Source organism: Euphorbia lathyris, chromosome 2 (genome assembly GCF_963576675.1).
Source record: "Euphorbia lathyris chromosome 2, ddEupLath1.1, whole genome shotgun sequence".
Classification (NCBI taxonomy): Eukaryota; Viridiplantae; Streptophyta; class Magnoliopsida; order Malpighiales; family Euphorbiaceae; genus Euphorbia; species Euphorbia lathyris.
The window spans coordinates 44949929-44964982 of NC_088911.1; the positions used below are offsets into that span (position 1 = coordinate 44949929).

The window sequence follows — 15054 nt, forward strand, 5'->3', positions numbered from 1 at the left end:
ACTTATTATTTTCACAATTGAACCTTAATCATTTAACATCTATAAACTTATAGATTAAACTCCTGATTTCTTAGTAGTATATAATAAGCTCTTCATTATTTCTTTAAAAATTTAAATGTAGAGATCTTAATGTATAAGGCAAAACGCCAACAGCTCTATATGTAAAAGATCGATAATTTCTCATGTAAAAAAGAAAATCAAGGGCCAAGGATGGTTTAATCCTTTTTAATATAGAACAATTTGCAATTACGAGCATTGTACGGCATTACACCTTGACATGTGAGAGTTTCTGCATTTGAAATATATAGAATAAAGGATTAATTTAGCCCGTGAAATTGATTAATAGTATCAATTTAGCCTAAAATCAAATTCGGATACCAATTTGACTCTTCAACTTAGCATCTAGAGTCAAATAAGTCTAATTTGACATGTCACAATGAAGAAGCAACACGTGTCAAATAACTACAAATTATATATAGACATATCTGTTAGGCTAACTTGACCTTAGATGTCAAGTTAAAAAAGGCCAAATTAATACTCAAACTTGATTTTAGACTAAATTAATCCTACTAACCAACTTCAAAGGCTACATTGAGCTTTAATTCGATACATACATACATACGTGTGTGTGTGTATATATATATGTATGAGAAATGACCAACGGCACATTACTTGATTTGATCTCATTAATTCAAATAAAATACAATAGTAACTTGTCCTTAATATTCCAATACAACCAGAAAAAAGAATACATAAATTGAGATTAAAACTAAAAGTAGACCAATTTAAAGAAGCAGGCCACCTTATTTAATCTTCAACATTGGCATATATTTTTTGCATTATTATATAACCTTCAAAAGAAAGAACATTGAGAAGATTTTACCCAATCAATGAGACACATGGAAAATAATAATAATAATGAAGGCATAAAATGCTCATATTGGACTGTCAAAATGAGGAAATATCAGAGCAAAATTTTGCTATTTTGCAGACAAACTTGAACATTGGACTGTGTCAAGTCACGGTTCAGGCTGCATTTTCTCACATTCTTCTCGAATTGACTGGAAAAGAACAGAGGACAAATATCGCTCGCCGAAGCTTGGGAAAACAACCTGAATACAGCACATCCAAAACATCAAATGAGTTAACAACTACACTAAAATTAAAAAAGCAAATTCACAAGAGAACGACTCGAACTATTACTAAGGGCTAGTCTGCACAGCTACCAAATGTTGAAAAGTACATGAAAGAGTTAAATAGCATTTGTGTTGTGGACTAAAAGCTTTCATATCTGGAATTCAGGTATTTAATCTATCTATAGCCATTTGAATAGGACCCACATTTTGACAAATCGACCAAACGAGGTCACAAAACTCCTGCACAGATATTAAAAAAAGCCTACAGTTCTATCTCCACCTACTCCTAATAAATTTTTGGTCCAAGAGAAAAGGGAGAATCATATGAAATGCACATTATAATGTCCATAATACTTTTATTTGTTGTCTAGCATATGAGAATGAAACATGCCCATCCTCCACTTATTAGTAAACAATCAGCTTCGTGTAAAAAGTAGAAGAAAGTGGAAGTCCCAGTTCGTTTTTATGAGCCCATTGGATGTTAAAAGTAAGTGGTCCATGTATTTAGAAAAGAACTTGTCTGAAACCTGTAAATCAATTGCTGAACCTGGGAATACTTATTAAATTATGTATACTAGCCAACAATAAGGTGCAAGCACGTTTTTTTTTTTTTTTTGTATTTTCACTGATTCCACTTCCGCAGTTGATATAAAGCAACTAGGAAACTCATGAGGAAGGCCTGCTCAGGGCCTAACTTTTAATAAAAAAGGAAAATGCATCCATTAATGGTCCCAGCCAACTGACAACATCGCATTTTGATAAATGATAGGGACACGGTTAGAGGTTGCACAACTTTGTAGAAATTGAACATCCAAGGAACAAGTGGACTAGGAAAAGAAGACATTTTGGAATAGACATAGAGCAATAACATAACCCGTAGGATCCAAACATGATTGAATGACTTGGATTAATTAATCATATATGATATAAAGGATTTAACATCAAATTACCACTTCAAATGCCAAATTGCCCAGTGAGGTGGGAGCACAATTAAAGTAAAAAAAGGTTCAACATAGTTCATACACAGTGAAACTCGAGTAAGTCAAATCTCCTTTTTTCACACATCAGACACGCATGGGCACTCCTGATTACGTTAGATTTCTTGGGATCTGGTTTTTGCAAGGGTTATTTTATGTCTGACCCTGATTACATTAGCTTTCTTGGACATCGAATCGAATGTAGTTGTCAGTTTCTCGAGGCACGGTTCCTCGTGGGTTCCTATCAATTTGGTATCGGAGTCTAGCTCTAACTTTTCAGGTATTATCTATCCAAACTTTTCTTTGTTATTTTATTTTGTTTTCTTGATTCTGTCAATTTTTGAAAATTAAGGTCCTAACCTAATTTAAAAATTGGACGAATCATGTTTCATATTATTCAATTTTATTGTGCTGAAACTTGCAAAAAAACAAAACAAACAAAAATCAAAAAATTTGCTGTCAAATATAACAGCAATCGTAATCTGAAAAAGATAAAATAATTGAAAGCGCGATGAAAGAAAACTCGGGATTTCATAAGCATAATTTTACCGAGTCGAACAAAATTTGGTCGAACTTGAATTGTCATTCATATTTGAAATATTCATGGCCATGTTAAATTTCCATATCTTCACATATATTTTTGTCATATCTGCATATCTGCATTCCGTTCTTGTTTACGGTATTTGCTTCTTAGGTTGTAGTCCTGGGTTTCGGTATCCAACTGTTAAGGTTTTGAAACTGAATTTGTTCAACTGAGTTCTTTAAAGTATACCATAAGAGGAATCGAGTGGTAAAAAGCAAAGAGTGGTGAACACATTAGAGTGAAAATCCAAAAAAAAAAAGGTTGATCGATCATGAGTTTTGTTTAATTTATTTGTTCTTGTTCCTTGTGATCTGTTTGAATTTATGTGTTGTGCAGTGATAAAATGGCTGACGATAACATGGATCCAAGGGAGATGTTTAATTAGATGATGACGCGAATAAAGGCCTTGTGGGCGGAGATCCGGGAGGTCTTGGCAACAGGATAGTTATAGTAGAGAAGACATAGGACTTGGGAATGTCAAATTCAAATTATCACCTTTCATTGGAAGAGATGATCTTGAAGCTTATATGAGAAGTGGGAGAAGAAGATTGAATTAATTTCTGACTGCCAACACTATTCTGAGGAGAAGGTACAAGTAGTTGTGACAGGATTTTCAGATTATGCATTAATCCGGTAGGATCAGTTCGTAACAACCAGAAGGAGATGTAGAGAGCCACCAATTGATACTTGGGAGGAGCTGAAAGCCGGTATTGTTCCAACCATTGTTATGCGGGTTTGTACAAAATGTAGAATCTAAAACAAGGTTACAACCGTGTCGAGAACTACTACAAGAAACAAGGCTTCGTTTCTCGATATGAGGTTGTTGGCAATAGTGAAAAGCTTACTTGTGAACATGAAGAGATAAAGGGCGAAGAATCTAGAGATGATGTGAATAAGCTGAATGAAGTGACGAAGAGAATGAGGAAGATGGTGTTCTTGCATTTGAAGAGGTGACAACGAAAGATGGCACGCCATCAAATGACATCATTGAAACTGACTCTCAAGTTGACGTTAAGATTCAATGTGTATTTGTATCTGACAAAACCTATGTTTCTGAGATGAGAGTGGCATGTGAAGAAGAGGTTGAAATGGAGATTGATGAATAAATGGGTACAGTTGAAAAGACAAATATTGTCGATTTTGTGGGTGTTGGAGGGATATGTACTTACACTAACAATCTTGACACATGTTTGTCTAGTGTTTTATTTTCTAATGTGCAGGTGTTCATTGTCAAATTGAGGAGCAATAATGCGATTCGTCGAACCGTCTTGAAGAGGGGGAATGATGAGAATGAGATCTATGATGAAAATAAGGTCACAATTACTAATCCTATTGATTTGTTCGATGAACGAACGAAGCGTGTGATGTTGAAAATTAATGAATTTAGTCCTTTGTTTCACAATCCTATGAAGCGTGCAAAATTCAAAATGAAATGATTTTAGCACTTTCTGGTGTATGGAGTTGGGACACAAAGAACACGTCAAAGGGGAAGCCAATGAAACAGCGGGACTGGAATGGGAGCCACGACGGATGAAATGAGATCTTTTCAACTGTTCAAAACCGGCCCAGGTTAACCGAGCAGGCTCAGAACCGTTTTTGGGAGCCAGCTTTAGGCAGAACCAGCCGTTTGGCTGGTTCCACAAAAACCGGGTCGATCTGTTTATTGGCGCATATATATGCACTTTGGATATCACGAGATGCATTCAAATTTCTTCTTTTGTTTTGATTCCAAATTAGCTTTAAGATTTAAGTTTTTTTTTTTTTTTATCTTTATGTAATTGTCATTATTATACTATTACAGAATGGTTATATTTGTAAGGGTTAATTTGTCTTTAATTCTTTTAAAGGTATTACATATTCAAGTGTTCTTCATTATTATTTGTAGACATGAACGAATTATTTTGTAAATTGAATTTTATTTCTTTCTTGAGAGTTCAAGTTAGGGAGTTCTTCGTGTTCCTTGGGCCACTACATTTGAACAGTTCCGGATTCAATCTTTGACTGTTGGAAATTGGGATAGAGTCTTTGAAACCTAGTTTTGCAAGGGTTCTTTTATGTCCGACCCTGATTATGTTAGCTTTCTTGGGCATCAAATCTAGTTGTCGGATTTTCAAGACACCATTCCTCGTGGGTTCGCATCATAAGTCATGATAATAAACAAGTTTTTTGCAACTTTATAGGGTAAGTGACAGTGTCTTTCCGTTTCATGGGGCAAATTGATTTAATCATGAAACAAAAGATACTTCCACACTAACGGAAGTCTTCTCCATATTTCAGGTATCTCAGGCTCCCATGTTAACTAAAAGTTAACAACGAAGTTAAAAGTTCTATTTTTCAGAGATCCTTTTTTTATTATTCTTTTGTATGTAGGAAAAGACAGTTTGAAACTGCTTCCACAATGTCAAATAATGTTCCATACCAAATAAACTAGTTCTTTTCCTAAAAAATATTACTTGTTTGCTGTTCTGCACTTATAGAATGGGAGAATTTTAAATGCTGCAGATGAACGTAGGTAAAAAAAACTAGTAGTAAGTATAAATATAATTGAAAGGACTTACTGCAATTAGCTTCCCTGCATTTTCTGGTCTCTTTCCAACTTTCATTGCAGCAGCTGCAGCTGCTCCAGAAGATATGCCAACCTGGTATTTTATTATTAAGGAATATTATACACAGGAAGTATAAACTGCAACTTCTTTAACATAAAAATATTTGATGCTATTCAAGTTTTATACGAGAGAATGTGGACAACAGGAATGGACTTGGTGTACAAGGCAATCTAAATATGCCAAATTGATAGCAATCTTCATTCAGATGCAAAGGATGGAGGGGCAGTGAGGCCATTTTTTTTTTGTCATGAACAGAAATCGTGCAGTTGGATAAAATTTCAAGGGAAGGAAAAAAGTGATGATCATCATATCAATCGATTTCGGCCCTTGAGTTAAGCAAACAACAGAAGATGCATCATGAGGCCTTTAGTAAAATTGCAATTTCAGAATATAAGTTGCTGAATATTTATTACAAAGATGCGCTAAATCATCCAACCAATCCAATAATGAAGAGATAATTAATTAGTCCTATTATACATAGCTTGAACTTATTTAAAGTAACCATGAGTCATGACTCTTGCTTCCATGTAATAACTTAAAATGGTCAGAAGTTATATTGAAAAAACTAACCAGTAAACCTTCCTGGAGTGCTAATTGCTTTGCTGTTTCAACAGCTTCATCACTAGATATCTGCCAAACATGCAAAACATGAGAATGGGGACATTATATCATAATCATATGTTAAAACCTGAAAGTTAAACACAGAATTAAACTACACATCTAGAATAATGCACACGGTTATGCGCATGATAATAACTTTTGGTTCTTAATGCTGAACAAATTAAGCAGGAAGTTTATCCTACTACTTCTAACCAAAAATAAGCCGGAGATGAAAGTCCAATCTAAGCAATTTGACATAAAAAAAGATCAATGCAACAACCCAAAAATGATCTATAAGTATCTACACAAAAAGCTCAATGTAGGGCGGCCCGGTCGCACTACGCGTCCCCGCTGAGCGAGGGTCCGGGGAGGGGTCCCACCACAAGGGTGTACTAGGGGCAAGCCTTCCCCTGCCAATTTATTTGGCAAGAGGCCGCTCCTAAGACTCGAACCCGTGACCTCTTGGTCACACGACAACAACGTTTACCGTTGCGCCAAGGCTCGCCCTCTTAAAAAGCTCAATGTAGCAACCAAAAATTACTGAAGGGGCAAAACAGCATTAGTATTACCATGAACGTTCTTCAGTAGAATCATGCATAAAAAAAATCTTTAGAAAAAGGAATGGTAAATTAAAAAAAAAAAAATCATTTATGTATGAATAATAAATATCAGGGAAAAAAATTAAATCCACAGAAGCCATCATATGATACCATGGAAAAACTCAATATATGCAATAAACAAGCAATCCAACTCCAAAAGGCAAAAATGTAATTGGATTCCAGATGCTTGTGTGGCCAATCACAGCCAACTTCCTAGTTTACATGAACAGGGAATGCACATTACCATGTGGAGAGTAAAAAGATATAAACACAAAGAAGACAAGATCTCGACCTCTATGACTTCATCAATCACATCTTGATGCAAATTCCCAGGTACAAACCCAGCTCCAATGCCTTGAATCTTGTGAGGACCTATAGTTTCAATTGGAAAATAAATGCATTACAGCATTGCTACCTGGAGTAGAAGATGTTAATGCATCACTCAAAAATTGATGAATAACAAGAATGTTTTTTCTTACCAGGCTTTCCACCTGAAAGTATGTTGCTTTCTACAGGTTCTATACCAATAACCTGATATATTTAAACATCAAATGAATAAGATGAAACTGCAAAGGGAATAAACTCTTCCTTGAAACAAATTCAGTTATCAGCATGGAGGACAAAATTAGGCACATGCTGTGCTGCTCACTTTGTCCTTAATTTTGCATATTATAGGAAATCCTTTAAAATTTTGGCAAACTCAGAGTGGAATAATAAGTGGTTATATAATTGGCAAATCTTCACAACGATAGGTACCTTAATGTTGGGATTCTTCTCTTTAAGGAACCGTCCAACTCCGGAAATGGTTCCCCCGGTTCCAATACCTGCAACAAAGATATCTACCTTCCCTCTAGTATCTTCCCAGATTTCAGGCCCTGTAGTCTCATAGTGCACCTGAAATAGAACATGGATATAAATCTGAATCATGGCATTCCATCTCTCTCCACACCACTCAAAATATAACAAATTTCTTTAAGGATTAAAAATCACATCCATTAATCAGATAACTAGATAACCAAGCAAAAAGGATGAAACCAACAAATCTCGGCCTAATTGGCAACAATTAAATTTTGAGTTTAGAAGATATAATTAACTAAAGTAATTATATAGATGAAAAGTTCACCCAGGATAAAAATTGCCAAGAAATTGTTAAATGGCCTAATGATCTCAGCAGAACTCAGACACATTCTTAGGTTGGATGCATGCGTAGACTAAAGTGGCCAATGTTTGATCTAATAAAGATGAATTTGAAAATTTTAAGAATCAAGATAGAACATCAACGTAGAAAAGTTGTAATAAGAATTACAAACCTTGGGATTTGCAGGATTATCAAATTGTTGAAGCATATAAGAATTAGGTGTGCTTTTCAAAATTTCTTCAGCTTTCTGAACAGCTCCCTTCATACCCTTTGCAGAATCAGTTAACACAAGCTCAGCTCCAAATGCTTTTAAAAGAACTCTCCTTTCCGTACTCATTGATGCTGGCATAGTCAAGATAAGTTTGTATCCTTTTGAAGCAGCAATAAAAGCAAGGCCAATCCCTGTGTTTCCACTTGTCGGTTCCACAAGAATACTCTAAAGATAATGAAAAGACTCTATCAAAATATTATCAAAGTTACATGAGTCTAAAATGGAATTTCAGTAGCCATGTCTGGTCTATAGTGATCATGCAAAAGCCAAACATATAATCTAATGAAAATTTATGAGCCCTCTCACATCAGAAGTGAAACCTATCAATGACAACATGGAAATGAAGTCCTTAAGAAAATGCATTCGAGCACATAAATTCAGCTAAATCTCATTTCTGATCCAAACCTGTTGCAACAGAAAAGGTACAATTTGGGGATAAAAGTAAAAGAAATTTAAACTAGATTCCTTTGATGATTTAAGATATCAGAATCCAACAGTTGGATGGTGATTTGAATAAACAAAATACATAAAGCATAGCAGCTCTTGGTTTCCACAATATCAAGCTCTTATGATTTTTTTGACACCAATACTATAGAACATAACCTACGGCCCAGTTATCCTAATTATTAAGTTATTAACGAGCCAACCCGAGCCAGAACCTAGGTAGACTCCGGATTGGCTCGTTAATATCTCGAGCCGAGCTCTCTCAAACCGAGTTTTGACCGAACTTTGATCAAGCCGAGCTTTTATCGAGCTCTAAACGAATTCATTCATACATGTATAAAATAAATAGCGTAGGAGAGCAAAAAAAAAAAAAAATTGTAACATAATCCATAGTTTAAAATATTTAAAAACAACAATAATTATGTTATGGTCGAGATTTAAGAATAGTAGATGCTACTCGTGGTCGGAGAACACAAAAGGGCGGCCCGGTGCACTACGCGTCCCCGCTAAGCGAGGGTCCAGGGAAGGGTCCCACCACAAGGGTGTACTGGGAGCAAGCCTTCCCCTGTCAATTTTTTGACAAGAGGCCGCTCCTAAGACTCGAACCCGTGACCTCTCGGTCACACGACAACAACGTTTACCGTTGCGCCAAGGCTCGCCCTCGTGGTCGGAGAACACAAACCCATAGAAAACAATGAAATATATATTAATGTTTCTAATGTGTTTTTTTTTTTTATCAAAACCTAATTTTCTAGAGGCTTAAGGTCAAAGCTTTTTTTTTTTTTGTCATTTGTCTGATGGCTTAAATCTATGTGAGTTGTGAATTGTGATGAAAAATTAATAAAAATTAATAAAATAAAAATTTTAAAACAATGAAATATATATATATAAAATAAAAGAATAATGAAAATCGGATCGCCAGGCTCAGGCTCATTAGTGCTTTGAAACCATGAAAAATTATAAATGTGAACATCAGAGATGAACTCAAATTAACCAGATCTCAGTTTCGAAAAGCTAGAGCAAGTTACAACCAAGATAAGCATAAAAGAGTAAATAAAAGTTAAACTTATCATTCAGTTAATGACACCGGTTCATAATGTCATTTTAACTCCTATGTGCTGCAATTAATCAACTGACATTTGGAAGTAGACCATTCTTTAATCTCTACAGCAGAAAGCTCACTTGCATTGTATGGTACTAGTAGTCAATAGGCAGTGACCATTCATCACAGTTATGACACTATTTGTCCATGAAAATAATTCGGATATGGCCAGTATCCAAATGACATATCTAGAAAGGTAGTAGATAAGAGCCCCAGTAATAGCAGGATTTGTTAGTTTTAGTAGGGGCTGGGATGGGTCTCAGGAAACCCAATCTAAACAGCAGGTTTTGTTTATTTATTAATTCTTTATTGGGGGTAGTTGGTTTTCCAATAGCTCGTCCCAGCCACAATCAGTATTATTACCTTTTATACAGTTATAGAATAAAAATATAAAAATGCCTTTACATACAAGTTAGGTTACTTTCCTTGTTTTCTCCGCTCACAATTTTATCTCTCTTTTGAAATCTTTATTATTTCCAAATATTGGCCACAGGATTTATATGCGAAGTTACATAAACTTAAAATTATTTATTTTTCATACAATATGCACAATTATATTAAGTGAAGGTTTGAATTTGCATTTTTTTACCTCATTAGGAACACTAACATTTACAGAAATTTCCTCCAACAAGTGGAATGGGAATACTCTAGATAGACATGCATCTTGCCTGAAAATTTGGTAGGCACACCTTGTCCCTGTAACCATGCCTAGAATGTTTGTTTGGTAGAAATTTTATAAAAGAACCGAATGCAAATTACTGACATAATTCAAAAGCAATTTGCAGCATGCCACTCATAAAATCAACTATGCATGCAAATCCACACATCAGCAATAGGATAGACCTACTCTCAACAGCCTCACAACAGGTACAGAAACAAAATACATAAATGTCTTGAGTATACATCTTGGCATTATTCCCTTCAATCACGTTTCTTCAGAGCTTTAATGCCTAAGCAGAGATAATTCAGTTTTCTCGTTAACTCAGTTTAATTGTTGTATTCAGTCAGTCAACGAAAATGCAATCTGCATTCCTTAACAAGATGTCTCAAGTTCAACTAAATATTTGAATGTTTAAAAGAAAGGAAACATCAACCACATAAAAACTGCACCACATTGCAATTTCTAACACATTCACAAGAATTTTATTACCTTTCCAGGTGTTATAGCTCCTTTTTCTTCAGCATCGGAAATCATACTATAACCTATCCTGAAAACAAATACACAAATACAGATGAGAATGTCCCAATTATACTCCACCAATTTTAGCTTCATTCATGCTTCGTAAAAGTTGCAGAGTATCAGCATCAACTGCTAAAATCTATTTCAGAAACCCAAATTATACTGAATAAGGTATTAGTAAAAGATTGACTATCTGAACAGAAAATTTCAACCGTTATCATAAGTTTTCCTGATAAACCAGAATGACGCTTTTTACTATACTACAATATGTTCATAAAAGTTTGAACACTGAGAGAATCATTTCTATTATTCTCACCTATCCTTAACACTGCAACAAGGTTCCATGATCTCAAGTTTTGCAGCGATGTTGGCAACAGTACCCTTCACAATGTTATTCAGGTAGACCATAGGTGTTTTCCCAATAAGCTGTGTCACAAAACAATCAAAAAAATAATAATTAAACAATGGTTAATTTTAGTGGTTCATAAAACAATTGATAATTAATTATAAAAGCAAATATCACGAGAAAAAACAAAGACTTAATTGCTTCTAGTTGAGATAGACTAAGCCAGATATTAAAAGAAATGATCAAAGTGCATTTAGCAGATATAGAGTAAGTCGGTTACAAAAAAGAAACTATAGTATGTACACAGTTCGTATTGCGTGTTGCACCTCAGACTCAAAAAGGCGCTAGGCTCTAAGCATGTCGCCTGAGAAGCCAAAAGGCGAGCTCTGTTCAAGAGGTGGCGCGCCTGAGTGCGCCTTTACGAGCCTAGGACCTTGACAAAAGTGTGCCTAGGATCAAATGTAGAAACTACAGAATTTCTTATAGCTTCCAAGTTAAAAGTAGGATGTTTTAATCTCAGCCCTTTCCTATCGAGATGATTTATGGCTGAAATAAATTAGAATAAAAACAAATAAATAAAAAAGGAAAAAAGATTTGGACGGTAGAAATATCACAAAGAACAACACACAAAAAAACGTTGCTCCATTTTGAAGAGTTTAGAAATATCGCAAATAGAGACTTTCATCTTGACGAAAAGTAGTTATTAGACTATTAGTTAATTAACTTAGGATCTGGTTGAGCTTTATTCTTTAGCTTTAGATTTTTTTATCATGAATTACGTTAACAGAAGAAGAGTTAGTAGTTAATTTGGAATTTATTTCATGCATTTGTGACTAAGATTATGGATAATTGGATATGATTTAGTATTTGACTTTTGTTGCATTTTCGAAATGTTAATTGTTTTTATTTATGATTATATATATTATTTTTCTTTACTGTGCCTTGTGTCCCTTAGGTGCACGCCTGAGCCTTGAGCCTTTAATAACTATGGTACATACATAAATACATTACATACAAAAGTACATTTCTAGAACTCTTGTCAAATTTGCAACAATGATCGATGAACTGTGCTTTTGAAATGAACAACTGTAGGCCATTGTTCAGTTATGAAGAGTGATTACAGTAAAGCCACTCAACTTCATCTTGTTATATGAAGAATCAACTTTCTGTCTTTCAGCATACTTATCATAGAATTATATCATAACAAAAGCATAGGCCTATTGCTGGTTCATTTCAAAAGTAATTAAATGATGTCAAACAATTGAATAGCTAAAGTACAGAAAACAGACCAATTTTGGTGTTTTTCTAAAGTACAGTCTTAATTGCGTACTGAGAAATGTCTCTTCCAACGATTAAGCTAAACAGAACAAATATCATATCATTGAAATACTGAAACTTGGCAGGCTACAGTTGGCTTAGCCGGATTATATCCAACAAAGTCACGGCACGGGTTCAACCCTGCAGCGAGGATTCCAGATTTTTAATCAAGGAATGTAAAAGCTCAATGAACTAGGGTGAAGCGTTGAATCTGACTTGTGTTGATAATATAAACCAGAACCTAAGGACGTAGCGTATATCTGATAAAACAAAATTGACAGGCGTTGGAATTGTGACCGCGAGTGACCAAGCCAGTGAAGTGATATATCATGAAATTCTGATCAGGAATCCATTAAACATCCAATAATTAACAAAACCTTGAAATAATTCGGTTCTCCATAGTGAAAACAAGCCAGTTCGCAATTCCAAAAAAATGGAGAAGAAACCAAACCTGAGTGACATCCTCAGCAATGTTGAGGCCTTCAACCTCAGTCTGTGGCTTAATGGACACTGCTTTGCATACCACCGAAGAAGCCTTGAAACCATGGTTCTTGTAATTGAGTCCGGCGGAGGGACCCACGAGTAGGCACTGCTTGAGAAGCGGCTCTGATGATGAAAAAGAGGACTGAAACAACAGCTTCGGTTGTTGGATTTTGAGGGATGGAGAAGTCAACGGATTCATCAGCAGAGAGGAAGAAGCCGCCATTTTCTTTCAATCCTAATGCTTTCAGTCTGCAGAGGACAAAGATAGAATGGAAATTGTTTGGGAGGAGGTAGCTTTAATTTGCCCTTTCTAGTACCAGAAAAAGATCACAGTAGTTCACTAAAATAAAATAACAGAGAGATGGGCTATATATCTCCATCGTTTTATTTTGTGGCCAAAAATATATAATCTAAAATTTTGCTAAAATGGGGAGAAAACGAAAGAATGCACCGCAAAAGAAAAAAGAAAATTGGTAAATTAATTTTTAACGTTTTTTTTTTTTTTTAAGAGATAAAAGTATTGCCTAAGTTTTTTTTTCTTTTTTTTTTTTTTAAAATATCAAATTAATCTTCAGGTAAAAAATAATACTAATATAGGTTTGATGTACCAATTTAAATTTTGATAACAAAATGTGACAATTTATTCATATTACTCTGTTAAGTTCTGATTTCTTTCTCATGCACAATTGAAAGAACTGAACGGAGTAATATAAATAACGTGTAATGTTTCATTATTGAGATTTAAATTAGTAATCTTTTCTAAATGCTAAGTCTATATTAATGTTATTTTATATATGGAACCTAAATTGATATTTCTGAAAATCTTAGACCTATTTTAATAACTTATCTTTTTTTATGGTCTAATTCTTTATTTTTCTTATGGTTAATTTCTTTTTCTTAATAATTTTTCATTCTTTATTTTCATTGAACTTGTAAAATAAAATTAAGAGAGTGAGCCACAATATATAATTGAATATGATTTGAACTACTATTAAATAGTAAATAATGATAATTATTATTTTTTTTTTGAGGAAAATGATAATTATTACTTATATAGGTTATTGTAAGTGTTTTACATAAATCAAGAAATAAAATTAATATGAAATTAAATTGATGAATGTATATTGGTGAACTAAAAAATTTATTCTTTATGTATTAGTTGAGGAATAAGCTTAGAATATTAAAAAAATACATGAATTAAGATAAAAAATTGTAATACTTTGATTGAAAAATAAAACTAAAAATTCTCAGAAAACTAAAACGACTTATATTTGAGAAAAAAAAAAAAACTCATTTGCTGGAATAACTTATAAAGAAGAACGGATCAATTAAGATTGTTTGATTGATTAAAGGTTTTAAGCTAGATTTCAAGCCCATAAAACTTTCATTGGGAAAGGATCCACCTAGCGGATATCTGACGCGTCTTGAACTGAAAAATAGAACAAACTATCAAAAAATATAATAATAATTCTTTATCAATTATATATTTACTATTTACCTATCTACATTCGAATAGAAAAATCAGATTATCTTTTATAGCGCAGATTACTTACAATTTGTATCGGAAGAAATGTGTGGTTTTGTATTAATAGACATGGGTGAGCAAAGTCGATCGGTAACTAAACGAAAACCGAAATTGAATGAAAATTATGGTTTGGTTCGATTATTTTCTTAATTTGATTTAGTTCGGTTTTGAAATTGAGGGAATTTAGTTATCAATTATTGGTTCGGTTATTTTAAAAAAAAATTGTGTAACCGAAAACTACACAGACATATAATATAAAATATTCTTTATATGTATATATATGATATTTTTTATACATACTTTATGATATTTCTTTTTTTAAAGAAAAAAATCTTACTATTATTAAGAAATGGAAACATTGTCAATATAAAGAGTATCATCTAAATAACTAAGAGCAACAACATTACTAAAGAAATTTGCATTGGAACGGGAATGAGGAGCCATTGAATGGCCACACCGTTCGCTAATCTAAGGATAAAAGCCACTGAACGATATGGGCAGATAAGTAACAAATCTCGAATTTCTTCTATAACAACCTTGAACTCAGTAACATTATGGAACTTTGTTGAAATGTGATCCACCACCCCCTTGGCATCCGTTTCGAACTGAACATTCTAAAAGTGGAGTGAAACGGCCTAGAGTATTGCGTCACAAAGAGCCAACACTTTAGCTAGTGAAACCTAGTTACTACATGTCGTGAAAGAGCTACAACATGCAATAAAATTACTAGTACAACCCCGAAGAACT

The 15054-nt window shown here is 34.0% G+C and overlaps 1 protein-coding gene across 1 annotated transcript; it reads right to left on the minus strand.

Annotated features, from left to right (window-relative positions):
* Positions 1 to 668: 668 nt before the first annotated feature.
* On the minus strand, positions 669 to 13136 carry LOC136218002 (cysteine synthase-like). The gene is made up of 10 exons (XM_066004721.1): positions 12751 to 13136; positions 10953 to 11062; positions 10607 to 10664; positions 7812 to 8075; positions 7258 to 7395; positions 6981 to 7032; positions 6794 to 6873; positions 5873 to 5932; positions 5255 to 5335; positions 669 to 1112 (listed from the first exon to the last, which is right to left on the minus strand). Exons 1-10 carry the CDS (start codon positions 13003 to 13005, stop codon positions 1020 to 1022), a joined length of 1191 nt encoding a protein of 396 aa, XP_065860793.1. The 5' UTR covers positions 13006 to 13136; the 3' UTR covers positions 669 to 1019.
* Between the last annotated feature and the right edge of the window lie 1918 nt (positions 13137 to 15054).